Source organism: Malaclemys terrapin, chromosome 20 (genome assembly GCF_027887155.1).
Source record: "Malaclemys terrapin pileata isolate rMalTer1 chromosome 20, rMalTer1.hap1, whole genome shotgun sequence".
NCBI classification, from domain to species: Eukaryota; Metazoa; Chordata; order Testudines; family Emydidae; genus Malaclemys; species Malaclemys terrapin.
Genome location: NC_071524.1, coordinates 12,683,970 through 12,701,040, shown reverse-complemented (window position 1 = coordinate 12,701,040; position 17,071 = coordinate 12,683,970). Strand labels below are relative to the sequence as shown.

At 60.2% G+C, this 17,071-nt stretch overlaps 1 protein-coding gene across 2 annotated transcripts in view; it reads left to right on the top strand.

The window, feature by feature from the left end:
* The first annotated feature begins 953 nt into the window (after positions 1 to 953).
* MARK4 (microtubule affinity regulating kinase 4) overlaps positions 954 to 17,071 on the top strand; it is a 43,622-nt gene continuing 27,504 nt past the window's right edge. For both annotated transcript variants that reach the window (XM_054010091.1, XM_054010092.1), the window contains exon 1: positions 954 to 1,416. In XM_054010091.1, the coding sequence (XP_053866066.1) occupies positions 1,366 to 1,416 (51 nt within the window). In that variant the 5' untranslated portion in view covers positions 954 to 1,365. The remainder of the gene's footprint in view (positions 1,417 to 17,071) is intronic.

Here is a 17,071-nt window from a genome sequence, read left to right as displayed (position 1 = left end):
TTTCCCATCCACCCCCATCCACTCCCATCCATCCATCCCTGTACACACCCTTCTATCCATCCATCCATCCATCCTCCATCCACCCCACCTCTGTCCACCCCACCTCTATCCACCCCACATCCATCCCCAATTTCCCATCCACCCCCATCCACTCCCATCCATCCATCCCTGTACACACCCTTCTATCCATCCATCCCTGTACACACCCTTCTATCCATCCATCCATCCATCCACCCCCACCTCTATACCCCGCCATCCATTCCCAATTTCCCATCCACCCCTATAAACCTCCATCCATCCATCCACCCACCCCATCCACACCCCACCCTTATACATTCCCTCATCCATCCCTCCACCCCATCCATCCACACCTCACTGCTATACAGCCCCATCTACCCACCCCACCCCCCATCCATCACCATCCACCCCCTCCACTCTCCATCCCATCCATGCCCCACCCCAACACACCCCCATCCATCTACCCACCCCCACATCCACACCCTCATCCCTATACCTCCCATCCATCCACCCACCCCCATTCATCCCTCCAGCCCGTCCACCCCTCACCATCCACTCCTATACACCCCCATCCATCCACCCCATCCACACCCCACCCTTATACATTCCCTCATCCATCCCTCCACCCCCTCTCTCTATAGCCACACTATGGACCCACACCCCCACTCTGCCCCCGTAAGCATCCCAGTGCTTTGTACTGCACCCCACTCCGGGTCCCGCGCTGCCCTACGCCCGGGGGCCCAGTGGGACAGGCCGGGGACACGGAGCCCCGCGGGCGCAGGGGGAGGAAAACCAGGGGGGGCCCTCCAGCCCCCCATCATCCCCGCGGGGCGCGCAGCCTGCGCCTTTAAGAGGCGGGGGGAGGGGTGGCCCCAGCCCAGCCCCGCTCGCTCCCTGACGTCGGTTCCTTCCCTTTCTCTCGCTGTTTTGCAGCCGCCCCGGCCAGGCGGGGACCCCGCTCGCTCGCCCGCCCCGATGGTTCCGCGCTGCCCGGCCAGGGCCGTCCCCGGCAGCCGCAGCCTGGCGTGAGCCCGCGGCTGGTGAGCGCCCGGCGGGCCCGGAGCAGGAGCGGGATGGCCGGAGCCCGCGGCTGGCTCTAGGGGCTCGGGTCCTATTGCACCAGCCGCCCCAGCATCCTCCCAGCGGGCGGCGCCCCGGAGCCGCGGCCGCCCCTGCCCTTTGTGCGCGGGCGAGGGGCGCACGGAGCCGGGCTCCCCGGGGTGGGACCCACCGGCGGCCGCCGCCGCTGCTGCAGCCCATCCCCCGTCCTGGGCCATGAGCGCCCCCTTCTAGCCGCGGAGCCGCGCGGCCCCCCCGGCCAGCCCCCGCGCCCGGCGCCCGGGGAAGATGTCTTCGCGCACCGCCCTGGCGTCTGGCAACGAGCGGATCTCGGACGCGGTGAGTGCCGGGCCCTTTGTCCCCCGCGCTGCCCCTTCCCCTGGCCGGAGCCAGGCCCCGCGGGTGGGGCGGGCGGCGCACAATGGACGGAGCCGCCGGGCAGCGCCAGGGAGCGATTCGCCTCCCACCGCCTGGCCCGAGCTTGGCTCGCTGGGGAGCCGGGTGGGGCTGGAGCCGGGGCCGCCCCTGCGCTGGGCTGGCCGGGGAGGGGGCAGATCGGGTGTGCGAGGGAACGGGGCGGGCTGGGAACGTCTCCCCAGCCCCCGGTGCAGAGAGCCGGGGTGGAGCGGGGCCCAGCCCCCGGTGCAGAGAGCCGGGGCGGAGCGGGGCCCCAGCTGCGCCCACCTGCAGCGTGGTGCTTCTGCAAAGGCTTAGCCAGTGGGCCCTTGCAGGCAGGGCGAGCCCAGCATTGGGGCCATTCCCCCAGCCCCGCTGGCTCCCACCCAGCCCACAGCCGGGAGCGAGCAGAGGTGTCGGGTCCCTGAGCCGGCCCCAACTGAGGGGAGTTATGCTGGGCTGGGGGCGCGGGGGAGCTGGCAGCGTCTGCATCCTGGGTGGGCTGCTAAGGTCATCAATGACATTTGCCTCGGTGAGGGGGCACGTGGTGTCTCTGTGGGAAGGGAGGGGGGGCTACCACTTGTGGGGGGGGGGGGGGCGAGGACTCTGCATTGGCTCAGCTTGGGTTTTAGCCTGCTGCAGCAGGGACATGCCAGGAGGCCTTCGTCGGGTTGGGGGTGTGTGGAAGCAGTGAAGGAGGTTGTGGTTTGGGCCTGAACGTCCCCCCTGGGGTGTGGAACTAGAGGAGAAGGGGAATGACCTCCTAGGGCACGGTGAGACCTGCAGACCGTCAACCACACGTGTGCACACGCGTGCATGCTCACCACCCCTCCCTGACACACACACAGGCCGAGACGCAGACCGCACAGTGGGAACTGCAGACCCCCAGCCTCACACGCTCCTCACACCCGCCGACACAACCCCGCACTGGAATCTTCCTAGGAGTCAGGTGGGCCCTGCCCATGGACTCCCATGTCCCCTGCCTGGGATGAGGAGAGTCCACGCGCGCCGGTGGGCCTGCTGGCATAGTGACATTGCCCCCGGATCCCTTGTGTGTCCTTGCCATGGAATCTCCAGAGCTCTGCCCTGCACTGGGTGTACTTTACAGGGAAAAGTAGTTCCTTAGCAACTAAGGTGGCATTTCCTGGCGCCGCAGGGGTGGCCCCCCCCCCCGCCTGGCTCCCTCCGCGGCCTGATACACCAGTCTCAGACACAGGGTGGCAAATGCGAGGTTTCCCTTGGAATTGCCCGTGTGCTTGGCCTGGGAGGCACCAGGACCTCTGAGCAGGGCTGCTTCGTGGCATGGGAGCCCCAGCGGAAGGCGCCTGGGGTGGCCTCCTCCCGGCTGAGAGGAGCCATGTCCCTCCCCCTGCCAGCCTGGGCCAAGCCATCTGTCTGTGAAGGCTGGTGCTCTGCTCCCACCATGGCCTCTGCTGGATGCTCCCAGCATGCACTTGGCCTGATGTGGGATGCAGATACCCTGGAGCGCGAGTCAATGAGCCTCTCTCCTCTCCTCGCCTGCGTGGCTCCAATGCTCCTGCTGCTGCGTGTGACATTGGGCAGCCCTCTCCGAGCCCGGCCTGGCCTCCTGGGAGCCCGATCTCCTGCCGGCCCCTTCTCCTGGCCCTTGTGCGGTGGGACAGTTCAGTCCTGGCAACAGCCCAGCGGGCATTGAGACCCAGACATGCCGGGGCACCCGCTCCCTCCTGTGGCTGCCGGAGGTGGGGGTGGACAGCAAAGCCAGCGTGGGCCCCGTGCTGCTGTCAGCCCTCAGGAGGGAACCTTCTCTGGGGAGATGGCCCTGCTAGTCAAAGAGCTGGATAACTCGCTTGGTCCCATTGCACCCAGCAAACAGCTGTGAAGTGGCTCTCTTGCATGGGGGAAACAGAGGCACAGAGGGGCAGTGACTCAGGGTCACCCAGTGGGTCAGACAGAGCTGGGGATAGGAGTCCTGATACTCTGTCTCCCCCCGCTGTACCCCACTAGCCCCCACTCTCCTCCTAGAGCCAGGGATCGAACCCAGGAGTCTTGACTCCTCTGAGTCCCAGCCACCAGACTCCACTCCCTTCAGGACTCCTGGGTTCTGTTCCCAGCTCTGTGACCCCCCAGCTCCACCCCGCTAGACCCCCCCCCCCAAAAGAAGCTTTGACTACATCCTTCACTCCTGGGGTGGGCCATCTTGCATCACCAGCAAACTCTGGCATTGAGTGAGCAGGAGTCCCTAAATCCCTTCCCCCACCAGTGACCCCGCCTGCCTCCCTGTCCCTGGGAGATGGAGCAGCTCGTCCTGCTTTGGGGAAGTAGCTTTTTAAGATTGCAACAACCTCCGTCATTTCCTAACCCCCTCCCCCCCCGGTCCACTGCCCAGTCAGGGCACGGGTGACAGGGCAGTGTGGGGGTTCCCTCCAGGGAATACCCTCGCCCTGCCACCTCTGAGTACACAGCCCTGCTGGGAATCCAGCTCCATGACCTGAGGACTCCAAACCCGCTGCCTTGGTGACCCAAGGCCCTATGCTCCCCTCCTGGGGCGGAGAGGGGGGCTGGTGCTACAGGGGCCTCCCCAGGGAGCCAGGCTGCTGCTGCTGGCCAGACATCAACCCAGATCACTGGGCTCCCTCCACCCCAGTGAAGGCTTGGGGGTCAGCACCTTGCAGCATCCAGCCCCTCCCTGGGGGCTAAGCAAGCCCCACCTCAGGCTTTTGGAGTGCCCTGTCCTGAAGAGTTCTCAGAAGAGGGGATTTCCCAGCCCCTGGTGCAGGCCCTGCCCCCATTGGCACCTGGGTCTCCCCCCCCTCCCCCCATTTCCTTTTGGTCCCATCCTCCCAGTCATAGAAATGTCAGGCTGGAAGGGACCTCGAGAAGTCATCAACTCCAGCCCCTGCAATGAGGCTGGACCAAGTCACCCCAGACCACCCTGCCAGGGCTTTGTCCCTCCCATGGTGGGGATTTCCACCACCTCCCAACACAACCTAGCCCAGAGCTTAACTCCCCTTCCACAGTAGGAAGGTTTGGCCTAATCTCGAACCTAGAGCCCCCTTGCTGCAGCGTAAACCTGTTACTTGTCCTACCTTCAGTGGAGGCCTCCTCAGGGCCGAGCAGAGCGGGACAATTACTTCTTGTGCCTTCCCTACGTCACTCCTGGTAATGCACCCACAATGAGATTGGCCTTTTTGCAACTGCATCCCATTGTTGACTCATAGTCAGTTTGTGATCCTCTAGAACCCGGATCCTGTCCAACAGCTCTGCCACCCAGCCAGCCAGCCCCCACTTTGTCCCTGGGCGTTTGATTTTTCCTTCCTAAGGGAAGTATTTTGCAGTTGTCTTTAATAAATGTCAGAATTCAGACCAATTCTCCAATTGGTCAAGGTTGCTTTGAATTCTGATCCTGGCCTTCCAAGTGCTTCCTGCCCTCCCAGCTGGGGGGGCCTCTGCAGAGTTTATAGCCATTTGCTCCGCATTATCCAAGTCATCCCTGAAAATATTGACTGACCCTGTGGGACCCACTAAAGACACCCTCGCAGCTGGGCAGTGAGCCTGCTATCTGTGCTTGGTCTTTCAGCCAGTTGTGCACCCACCAGCCAGTAATTTCATCTAGACCACTGTGCCCAGGACAGGGTTCTCAACCTGTGGTCCACGGAGCGCCTAAGATCTGCACTTCCATTTGAAATCTTTTAGTGGTGTGCAAATGCAAAGAGGTTGAAACCCATATGAGACTGGATCAAACGCTTCACTCAAATGTCACTTCTGCTGTCCCCCGTCTACTAGGCCAGCAAGCCTGTCTGAGAAGGCAATTAGAGTCACCTAGAGGTCTCCCTTCCAAGCTGTGAGCCTATTGCAGCCTGCTTAGCTTGAGCACAGGAGTGACTCTTTGCTTGAGGTGCCAGGCTCAGGTGATTGTGATAGGAATGGGCATGGTGATGGAATGGCCTGCAGTGATGCAGGAGGTGCCTAGCTGGAGAGCGGCCCAGCAAGGCCATGGCATCTCTAGCACCCTTGCAGGGGGTGATCTGGGCCCCAAAGGCCTTCCCAAGCTGTCTCTGTCCAGGTCAAAGGGAGAGGAAGCTGCTGTGGGACGCCATGGGCTTGGTGCCGAGGGCGTGGGGCACCTCACTCCCCTTGCTGACATCTTGCCACCATGGGGGGCAGTGGGGTGGGCAGGGCGCAAACCCATTTCATCCCTGCCTGGGGGCCATGCCCTCTCTGGGACGTGCTGCCACTCCACACTCGGCCCCTGCATCGTTGACCTGATGCCTGGCACAGCCCCATGGCCTCGGCTGCCCCTGTGGTGGGATGTAAGTCACTGCACAGCAATTCCAGTGCATTATGTATGGACTCAGGCCACCTGGGATGCTGGGACCCCCCCTCCACCTGAGAGGGTGTGTTTGGCATCCCAGAATGCACTGCTGCCTGCCTCCCATGCGTCACTGCCCCCCTGTGCCCCCTGCTAAGGGTTGGGGACTAGGCTTGCTCCCATTGCCCTCCTGCTGGACTCCAGGTCCCACAAGTGGGTGCAGCCGGTGCACCCTAGGGACTGGCTGGGTGATGCTGCCGGCCAGGGCTGTTTCTGCAGCTCACGCCACCAGTGAAATGGAGCGGGGCGTCTGTCTAGTTCCCAGTGTGGTTTTCTGACCATGTCACTAATGGGTTTGGTACTGCTGGGCATCTCTGCCTTAACTGGCCTGGCAGACTGAAGGCCTCCGGAGAGCTGTGTGGCTGGGGGGAGCCAGGGCAGGGATAGCAGGGAGCTATGGGAAGGGGTTAAGGGGTACTGGCAGTGCTGGGGGTGGGGTGCATTCCAAGGCTGGGATAGCAGGGGGCTGCAGGTCAGAGTTGAGGGGCATAAGGGGAACTATGGGGCTCAGAGGTCCAGGTCTGGGGTCCCAGGGGCTACAGGAGGTTGTTCAGGCCAGCCAGGAGGTTCCTGAGTGGCTGCTGTGGGTTGTGGGGCTGGGATGCTGTCCGGTCAGAGCAGGGCCCGAGGCCAAACTCTTCAGGAAGTAGCCAGTGAATGAGGGGCTGTTTGTGGGGTGGGCATGAGGGGCCTGGGGCCCTGCCTTCAGAAGGGCTTTGGGGCTCCCAGAAACAGAGGCACCGAAGTCCGTTAACACTTCTACAAATCTTGGCCTGAGGCTCTGTGGCTGGGCCCTGTCCCGTGAGCACCCCCTGCTGGAGGCCTGGGATGGGACCAGCGGAGGTAGTCGGAGTGCGGGGGCCACGTTGCTGCGACCGAGGGGAAGTGCTGCCTGTGAGAACAGCACAGCCTGTGGGGCACAGCACAGTGTGCCCTCTGAGCCCCACCTGCCCCGGCTCCCTGGGGCGGTGGGAGCAGACTATGCCCTGCTGTGGGCCCTGCCCCCGCGCGTCTGCTGCCCAGACTCTGGGCTCCTCCCGCCATTGGCATGGCGCCGCTCTTTCCTGTTTAAAGGGCTGGCACCCCATTGCAATGTCTGGGCCTGGCACCCCCTCCCTCCCAGCCGTGCACTGCCCCCCGCCCCCAGTTGCTTTTGGACCATGTCAGCCAGCAGGCCCCAACTAGCAAGGCCTGGAGCCCCGGGCAGGGGAGGGCGTTGTGTTTACACATGTTCGCTGCTCGCTCCCGCCTGGTTAAATACCAGCTGGGCCGTGCTAGTCAGGGCACCGCTGCCCCAGCCTTGGCAGCTGGGAAAGCCCCGCGTGTGGCTGGGAAACACGTTCTGCCGTTGAAAGCCAGGTGACCCCCCCAGCCCCAGGGCAGTGGCGTTTCAGAAGGGGTGCCCGAAGGGAATGGGCTGAATGGGACTGCGGGGACCGGCGTAGCTACACCTGAGTCTGGGGGCCCACGCAATGCTCAGGGCTGGTCCAGCCAGACACGCCGGCCTCTGCCCGCCTGGCACAGTGGGTGGGTGACAGGCCAGGGTGGGGTGATCAGCTGCCGGCGCGTGTTTGTCGGCGCTAGCGCTTTCAGCTCCTGCTGCTTCGGAGCCTCCTGGGATGGGTGCTCCCTGTCCTAGAACATGGGTGGAGGGGATGGGTTAGATCGGCATCAGCTTGGCTCGCGGCTCGGCTCGCTGGGCCCCAGCCAGGTGCTCTGCACGTGGGCCGTGTTGGCATCGGAGTTGCCGGATCCAAGGCCAAGGGTCCTGCAGCCTCCCGTCTCCTTATCCCATCCCGAGCCAGCCGGTGTGTTGGGAATGAGCCTCGAAAGCACAGCCTAGCTGGGGCCTGGCTCGCCGGCACTCAGTGACCCCCTTGCCTGGGCCCAAAGTCGGCACCCCCCCCATGGCTTCTGCGGCAGGGCAGGGCAGGGCACGTTACGGCTGCGCTGCACGTGGGGCCGTCCTCGGGGCGAGTCGAGCTCGGTGCTCAAAGCCGGCACTCGACCCACCGGTTCCGCACAGCGCGCACAGCGCGACCTCCCTGCACATTGGGTGAACTCGGAGAAGTGCCGCTAAATCCGTTAATTAGCTTGTGAGTTTAAATTAATTTTGAAAGGGGCCTTTTAGGAAGCGTTGCCCCTGGGATCCGGTAGAGCGTGCAGACGTGGAGCGACAGCTCAGGCACCCCTGGTCGGGAGAGCTCGTGGGAGCCTGGGCTGGGGGGAAGTGGGGTCTTTTATGGTCATTTCCCCTGATGCTCTTCACCCTGGGGGGGGGGTTCTCCTTCCACAGGGCCTGGTGTGTGTGTGGGGGGGTTTCCTCTGGGGAGAGCTGCCCTCTCTCATGGTCCTCGCTTGTCCCCAGCCGTGTGGCTGGTTTGGGGAGGGCTGCTCTCACCTGCTGGTCTGAGGGGAGTGAGAAAGGGGGAGCGGAGGTGGCACCAGCAATCAGTGGAGTTTACATGGGATGCCAGGCTCCTGTCGGGCATCCCAGAAGAGAAGCAGTTGAGGGCTCACCCCAGCCCCTAACCCGAGGGGAGTTAGGTCTGACCTGAACCCTGAATGTCCTCGGTACCTTGGCTAGGGACAGCTGCAGCGTCCTGTGATGCAGGTGACCCCCAGGACTGGTCCGGCTCTAGGCCCGAACGCCCGCTGAGCAGGGCTCTGTCTGGGGCTGATGGGGAGGGGAGGCCTTCCTCAGAGGCGCCGTGGGCATTGGAGGCCGAATCCAGGCTAGCAGGCCCCAGCTCTGGCTGGCAAGATGGCGGGGTGCTTGCCGAGCTAGCCAGGAGGCTGGCGTAGAGCGAGGCAGCCGGTGTGGGCAGAGGGGGTTGGGTTACCCTCCCTGGGCAGGGCAGTGGTGCTGCCTTCTTGGGGAGGAGTCGGGGCGCTGCATCCTCAGGGGAGCCGAGCAGCTGATCTCTGAGCTGCTAAAGAGTCATTTGGGGAGGGTTGGCCCCCCGGCTTTGTCATGGGGGGTTTCCATGGCACCAATGCTGGGAGGGGACCCTGAGATACTGCCTCTGCTTTGGGGATTTGGCATCCGCGGCGCTGGGATGGGGGGTTGCTGGCTCTGGGATGGGGTGGGGGTGCCAAGATTGGAGGGGTTCCTGCAGCGCTGGCTCTGGGATGGGGGGGTGCCGGGATGGGGGGGCCCTGCGGCTCCGGGATGGGGCATACCAGCTCTCAGTATCACCACCCCCGCATGCGAGAGCCGAGCCTGGCGGCCGTGTCTTTCCCTTGCTGCGCCAGGCTGGTAGCAGCAGGGGCTGGAGGGTGGCAGTGTATGCAAACTCCCCTCCCTAGCTGCCTGTTGGCCCTGGGGTCCAGCTCCATGCTAGCCTTGGGGGGGGGGGGAGGCAGTGCTGGCGGTGAAGCCAGAGTTCCTGGGGATGGAGGGCAGGCCAGAGCCCCGCCCCGCTGCTCTGCCCCCCCTCCGGTGGCATGTAGCCGGCTGCATGCCGTGTGGCAGCCCCGGGCTTTGCTGGGCCGACGCTCGCTCTTGTCTCAGCGTGTCCAGGCCCAGCCAGCTGCTAAGGGCAAAGCACCCAGGCTGCTGCCAATGCCGTCAGCTCTCTTGGGCGGGGGGGGACACGCTGGCTACTCCTGGCCCTTGCTGTAGGCTTCATCTGGGTTCCTGGCATACTTGGGCCCTGATGAGGCCCAGCTCCCAGGACTGGTTGGGGCATCAGCCCAGAGGCCAGCCCACTCCATGGCAGTGAGGCAGCAGACAGCAGTAACTCGTTCTGCAGCCATGTCGCCGGCCACTGCAGTGACTCACAACAAGCCCTGGCTGGCCCTGGGGCTGGCTCAGCACAGCTCTGTCGGGCGGGGCACTGGGCACAGCCATGCTCTTTGCACATGGTCCCAGGTCGGGCAGACACCCTGACACCACTCTCCTGGCTGAATCACAGGCTGGGACTGGAGGTGGCTGGCACCTGCTCGCTTGGGGTTGGCTGGTTGGCATCAGTGCCCCCTGCTAACATGGGCTCTCCTGGCTCTACGGGCCTAGCCTCAGACCCACACCCGCATGAGCTGCGCTTCAGGGCTGGGGCTAGGTCTGCGTGCAGTGGCCCTTGACTCAGTAGTTCCTCCTGCTCCTAGGCGGGAATGGTCTCTCCTGAAGATGGATGGACGGACAGAGCGTGATCTCTCTGCCCAGCCTCTGAACTGCTCCATAGACCCATAGACTTTAATGCCAGAAGGGATTATCATGCTCTTCTTGGAGTGCTGGTCCCTATCTGTATTCCTGGGAGGGTTATACGCAAGCGCCACGTGCCTGGAGCCAGAGAATTTGGAAGTAGTAGCATCCTTTGATCTGCGCATGCTGCCTTGCTCCGCCTCATGGTTTCATCCGAGGTGATAAAGGGTGGGGCGTATCCACTGCGCCCTCAATTCCATCTCACCGCCGTGTGGTCCAGGTCGGAGCCTCTCGTCTCGGCTCTCACTTAACTAAAAGTCTCTTTCTTTTTTCGTGCATGGTTAATTTGTTGTTTTGACTGTAGTTTTAGTATTAATAGTCGTTTTAGGATTTTAAGGACTTTGGGATGCCATTTATACCGGTCCCGCCCCACTCCCCCAGGCCTGGGTATGGGGTTATGCAGAAGGCACAGGGATTCAAGGTCTGCACCTCCTGCCTGACTCATTCTCGGTCAGTGACGAGGCAGCGCTGCCCTTACTGCTTGTCAGAAGCCCACATTGCTTGCAGGTGCCATGTCCGCCTCTCCTTCCCAAGCCGTCCCCGGGCAGTTCGGACTCTCTGCCTCAAGAACCACCTTATGGAGGTTGCCATGAGACTGCAGTCGGGCCCAGGCCTGGGATTTCCCCTCATCCAGTTCATCAGCCTGAGAAACCAGGAGTGCACCTCCTGCCACAGAGACCCAGTCCGGTTCGGCCGGTACCAGTGCTATGGACCCCTGCTGGGGCCTAGTCGTGAGGCTGGGAAGCATGCGCATAAGCATGGCAGGGAATGTTCCTCCAGGCCCAAGAGAGAATGTGCCTTCCACGAGTTCCAGCCACGGAGAAGCGGCTTGTTCCAAGGCTCACAAGCCCAACAAGAAGTCACAGAGAGTGTCGGATCTGCCAGTTCTATCCACCGAGCCACATACGCCTTCCAGGTCGGCACCCCCGCGAGTCAAGGGAACCTTTGGTTCCAAGGCAATGCTCCGTTCTGGCTCTGGTTCCGACTGGGCCACGTACTGCCGATGCTGGGGAGGCTAGAGTTGGAGCCCGGGCCTCGTGAACTCTTTGCTTTAGAGGAGGCGAGATCTCCACATCTTCCACTTCAGCTGGTGCCTGGGGAGGTACGCTCTTCTAACCTGGACGTACCTCCTTCTGGTTGTTTCCCCTATGGCTCATACAGTTCCGCCGGTACCGCCATCCGACTTCTCAGCGTTGGAGGATTCGGATAGAGGGCAGGGATCATCCCTCCCCTACCGTAGATACGAATATTCGACGGCTCCACCAACTCAGTGGCAATACCCTCTGTTTCCCCAACAAAGGAGCCGCTGGTACCCAGTTCCTTGGGGCCCTCCGCACCGTCTGACGGATCCGTCTCCTTGGCCATACTGGGGGTCCTGTCCTCGGTATCCACCTCTGGAACCTTCCCGTTCAGCAAGGGAAGAGTCCCTTGTCTCTCCTCTCCAGCCAGGGGCGCTGGAACAATTTTTACAGTGGGGGTGCTGAGAGCCATTGAACCAAACTGTAACCCCTGTATATGATGATAATCCTCCGCACCCCTTGTTCCAGCACCTATGGCTCCAGCTGTTATTGAGTAAGCGTTCAGAACTGGTGTTGGAGGATGAACCACTCAGCCCGGTTCTGACAGTACTGCTGGAACAGGAGTGGTTCCCTTCATCATCTCCAGACGCCGCTGTGTCTTCGGTTCCCTCCTCGCTCCCGGCTGACATCCAGTTCCAGGACCTGTTACGCAGAGTGTCTAAGGCCCTCCCCATTCCACCGGAGGAGGTACAGGACAAACAGCACCAGCTTTTGACACCTTGCATGCCTTGGTACCAACCAGAGTGGCTCTACTGATCCATGATGCCATTCTTACAACTTTCCCACGCAACCGCTCCTAACTCAGGTCCTCCACAAGATCGGGTGGGAGAGGACCACGGTTATTCTAATCACCCCATTTTGGCCTCGCCAGTTCTGGTTTCCCCTGCTCCGTGTGTCAGCGTGTCCCCTGCTTCCACTGCCAATGTTCCCGGAGCTGTTCATGCAACATAGAGGCAGGATCAGGCATCCCAATCCACGGATGTGCCCCCAAAAGCTTGGTTTTCAGGTGGGCATCTTCGCTAGAATGGGACTGTTTGTCGCAGGGCAAGACATCCTCTCTAGTAGCAGGAAAGAGGCCACGAGGCTCCTATTGGGTCAAGTGGAAGTGTTTCCCCTCCAGGGCCCGGCAGAGGGGTCTTGCCCCTGAGGACATGGACGTTCCCCTTCTTCTGGACTGCCCTCTGTCCCCGAAGGCGTCAGGACTCGCACTCAACTCCATCAAGGTGCATGTAGCTGCTATCCATGCCATGTCTTCCATCCCCTGTGGAGGGGCACTCTGTCTTTATGCGCCCCTTGACTAGCAGGTCTTGGAAATGCTTCCTTCGGACCTGTCCAACCAATCGCCCCCCCCACTGGGATCTCACCCTCGTCCTCTCACCCTCAGTGAAATCACCCTTTGAACCTCTGGCCTCCTGCTCCCTGTCTGTCCTTTCCATGAAAGCCGCCTTCCTGGTAGTTATTATTTCCATGAGACGGGTAGCCAAACTGGGGGCCATGACAGCGGATCCCACGTTCCACAAGGACAGGGTTTCTCTGCGTCTGCACCCCACGTTTCTGCCAAAGGTTGTATCCTGTTTTCATGTCAACCAACCCATACGCTTACCTGCCTTCTTTCCGAAGACTCGCACCTTGGCAGAGGAGCGACGCCTTCACTCCCTCAACCGTTCAGCAAGTCCCCGAGACTGTTTATGGCGATAGCTGACTGGATTAAGGAGCAAGCGATCTCCACACAGAGGATCTTTAAGTGGGTTTCGGTGCACATTACGCTCTGCTATCAGTTGTCCGGACTGTCTCCGCCCTGTACCAGCCCATTCCACAGGAGCACAAGCATCGGCTACGGCCACGTTTCATGATGTGCCGCTTACAGACGTGTGGGGCGGCCCCGTGGAGCTCGGTACAAACCTTCTCAGTACGCCTTGATAGCGGATGCCTCGTTCAGTGTGGCTGTTCTCCGTTCCACAGTTCTGTCCTCTTTCTCGCACCCTCCTCCTGACTGGGTGCTGCTCGTTGATCACCCTCAGGGGAACGCACTAGAGACCATCACTTGGAGGAGGAGGAGGCTACTTACCTGTAACTGGAGGTTCTTTAAGGTGTGTGGTCCCTATCTGAATTCCAGTCCCACCCTCCTTCCCCTCTGCTGCGGATCTGTGCCACTTGCAGTGGAGAGAAGGAACTAACTGTCTGTGGTTAAACACTGGAATAAATTGCCTAGGGAGGTTGTGGAATCTCCATCTCTGGAGATATTTAAGAGTAGGTTAGATAAATGTCTGTCAGGGATGGTCTAGACAGTATTTGGTCCTGCCATGAGGGCAGGGGACTGGACTCGATGACCTCTTGAGGTCTCTTCCAGTCCTAGAATCTATGAATCTATGAAAACTGAGGGTGCAATCAGTCCACCCTCAGACTAAACCATGAGGCTGAGCAAGGGCGCGTGTGCGGACTGACGGACACGACTACTCCCAAAATCTCCGGCCAGGACACATGGTGCATGCGTATAACCTTCACTGGAATACAGATAGGGACCACACATCTCGAAGAACCTCCAGTTACAGGTATGTAACCTCCTCTTCATCTATCTGACCTCCTGCACATCACAGGCCACAAAACCTCCCCAACCCACCCTGTAATAGACCCAGAATCTCTGGCTGAGTTACCGAAGTCCTCAAATCTTGATTTAAAGACTTCAAGTTACAGAGAATCCACCATTTACATTAGTTTAAACTTGCATATGACCCATGCCCTTTGCTGCAGAGGAAGATGGAAAAACCCCCAGGGTCTCTGCCAGTCTGACCTGGGGGGAAATTCCTTCCCGACCCCAAATACAGCGATTAATGGACCCGGACATGTTGGCAAGACCCATGAGCCAGACACCTGGGAAAGAATTCTCTGTAGTAACACAGAGCCCTCCCCAGCACATGCCCCATCTCCGACCGTTGGGGATATTTGCTACCAGCAGTCACTGATGGGCCACGTGGCATTGTAGGCAGTCTCATCATACCATCCCCTCCATAATCTTACCAAGCTCAGTCTTGAAGCCAGGTAGGATTTTTGCCCCGCACTGCTCCCCTTGGAAGGCTGCTTGGGAACTCCACCCCTCTGATGGTTAGAAACCTTGGTCTAATTTCAAGCCTAAACTTGTTGATGGCCAGTTTGTATCCATTTGTTCTAGTGTCCACATTGGCCCTTAACTTAAATAACTTTTCTCCCGCCCTGTATTTATTGCTCAGATGTGTTTATAGAGAGGAATCCTATCTCCCCTCAGCCTTTGTTTGGTCAAGCTAAACAAGCGAAGCTCCTTCAGCCTTCTCTCATAAGGTAGGTTTTCCATCCCTCGGATCATCCTAGTAGCCCTTCTCTGCATCTGTTCACGTATGAATTCATCTTTCTTGGACATGGGAGACCAGAACTGCACAGAGTATTCCAGATAAGGTCTCACTGGTGCCTTGTATAATGATACTAACGCTTCCCTGTCTCTACTGGAAATACCTCGCCTGATGCCTCCTAGGATTGTGTTAGCCTTTTTCACAGCCACATCATACATAGTCCTCCTGTGATTATCCCATACACTGAGGTCTTTCTCCTCCTCTATCACTTCCAACTGATAAGTCCCCAGCTTATAGCAAAAATTCTTGTTGTTAGTCCCTAAGTACATGACCTTGCACTTTGCACTATTAAATGTTATCCCATTTCTATTCCTCCAGTTTTCAATGTCCTCAAGATCTTCTTGTGTGATATTCCGCTCTTCCGCTGTACTGGCAATACCTCCCTTTGGCCCCGAGCCCATGGCCCCGGGCACTGCCTCGGTTCCTGCCCCCGAGTCATAGAATCCTAGGACTGGCAGAGACCTTGAGAGGTCATCTAGTCCAGTCCCCTGCACTTGTGGCAGGACTAAGTATTCTCTAGACTGAGCCCTGACAGGCGTTTGTCCAAGCTGCTCCTAAAAACCTCCAGTGACGGAGATTCCACAACCTCCCTAGGTAATTTATTCCAGTGCTTAACCACCCTGACAGGAAGCTTTCCTAAAGTCCGACCTAAACCACCCGTGCTGCACTTTAAGACCATTGCTTGTCCTGTCCTCAGACATTAAAGAGAACAATTTTTCTCCCTCCTCCTTGTAACCGTCTTTTATGTGCTTGAAAACTGTTATCAAGTCCCCTCTTAGCCTCCTCTTCTCCAGAGGGAAAGAATTGGGTTTGTTCGATCTTCCCTCATAGGTCATATTCTCTAGACCTTTCATCATTTTTGTTTCTCTGCCCTGTCCTGCCAGGGCAGGTGGGAAGGAGGCGAGGGCCAATGTTGTGTCATTTAGTGGCCTGAAGCAGGGCTTTGGAGCGGAACCCGGAGCTGGAGCACGGAGCAGCTCCGGAGCAGTGGAGCTGCAGGTTTTTGCCTGGAGCCGGAGCGGAGCCGGAGCACAGCTCCAAAGCCCTGGGGCCCTGAAGGATGTTGCTGCAGGATGAGCGCCAGCCGTAGCACTGTGAGGCCATGCTACCGAGTTTCCAGATGCCAGGCTGAGGCTGGAAGGGAGAAGCCTGAGGCAGTGCTGGGGCCATGATGCCCCCTGTGCCAGCAGGTTTGGGCCTGTGGAGTTCAGACTGGGAGCCCCTGGGAAGCAGGATCCTATCACTGTCCAGGCCTGTGTGTCAGGGGAGGGCCTCCCGGCCTGCCCTGCAGCAGGCCCAGCCATTGTGAGGCTCAGAGGCCATGGATGGTAGCTACGAGGCGCTGGGCCTCTCACCTTGCCAGGCCTATGTGCTCTGTGGCTGGGGCAGGGCCAGGGCTGGTATTGCCCCGGGAGCCTCCTGCGGTGCGAAGGGCCCTGTAGGAGCCAGGCCCTGCAGGCGAACACCTGAGCTCGCTGTGCGCTGCCCTTCCTGCTGACCCCGAACCCAGCCCGCAGGGGGGGACGCTCGCTCAGCTGGGGTAGAACCAGATGCTGGGGCTGCCTGGCTCCCCCGAGTCCAGCAGGGGAGCGGGGCCCGGGGGTCGCATGCCGGGGAGCCCCGGTGTACTGAGCCCGTGGCCGATGTGAGGCTGGGGTGGGGATGGACACACACACACACACACGTTTCCAAGGAGATCGCAGCGATTGGCACAGAGCTGCAGCTGCCAGTCTCTCCCCTCTCAGGAGTGCGGCCCTCACCCAGGGAAACAGCTGGTGTGGATTCAGCGTTATCGTTGTGCCGTGCCAAGGGCCGCCCTCCTCCTTGCCTGCTGGCACCTTACCATAGCCCCCACTAACCAGTGCCCTCCTCTGCCCCCCAACACCCCCAGCCAACTGGCTCATCAGCCGATGCCCCTGCTAACCAATGCACTTTCTCTGCCCCCCACTCATCTGGCCCCCCATGCCAAGGGCTGCCCCAGACCTGAGAGGCCGGAGACCATCTCTCCTGCGTTGTCAGTGCCCCCCTGCTGGGCCTAGGTTGGGGGGAGAAGGGTGAGGACAGCCTGCGGGGATAGCAGCAGGAGAGACTGACAGTGGGGAACAAAGCCAGGAGCCCAAGAGGAAGGGTGGAAGCAGAGGGGGTAGGGACAGACTGGGGGCACAGGGGCAGAAGGGTTTATAACTACTATAGCCCCCTCTTCACCCCTCCCTCCCCTCCCCTCCCCTCCCAAGCCTGAAATGGAACCCAGGAGTCCTGAGTCTCACCAGTCCTTTGCTGTCAGCAAATAGTAGTGACACCCACTGGCAAGCGTGAATCTCATGCCCCTCTGGTGGCTGGTCCACATGGAGGATAACAGTCTCCTACTGCTACCAGTGACCCCATTAGCTCAAAAGGTAGAGTGTCTTGTGGTGGATGTAAAAGTCTCAGCCTGGCCTGTGACCCAGGAGGGGTTCAGTTCAGTTCCATAGGATGGGACTCAAGTTTTCAGTTTGCCTTTTATAAACACTTAGGAGATGCCCCACGGTAGGGAGACCAGATGTCTCGATTTTTGGGTCTTTTTCTTATATAGGCTCCTATT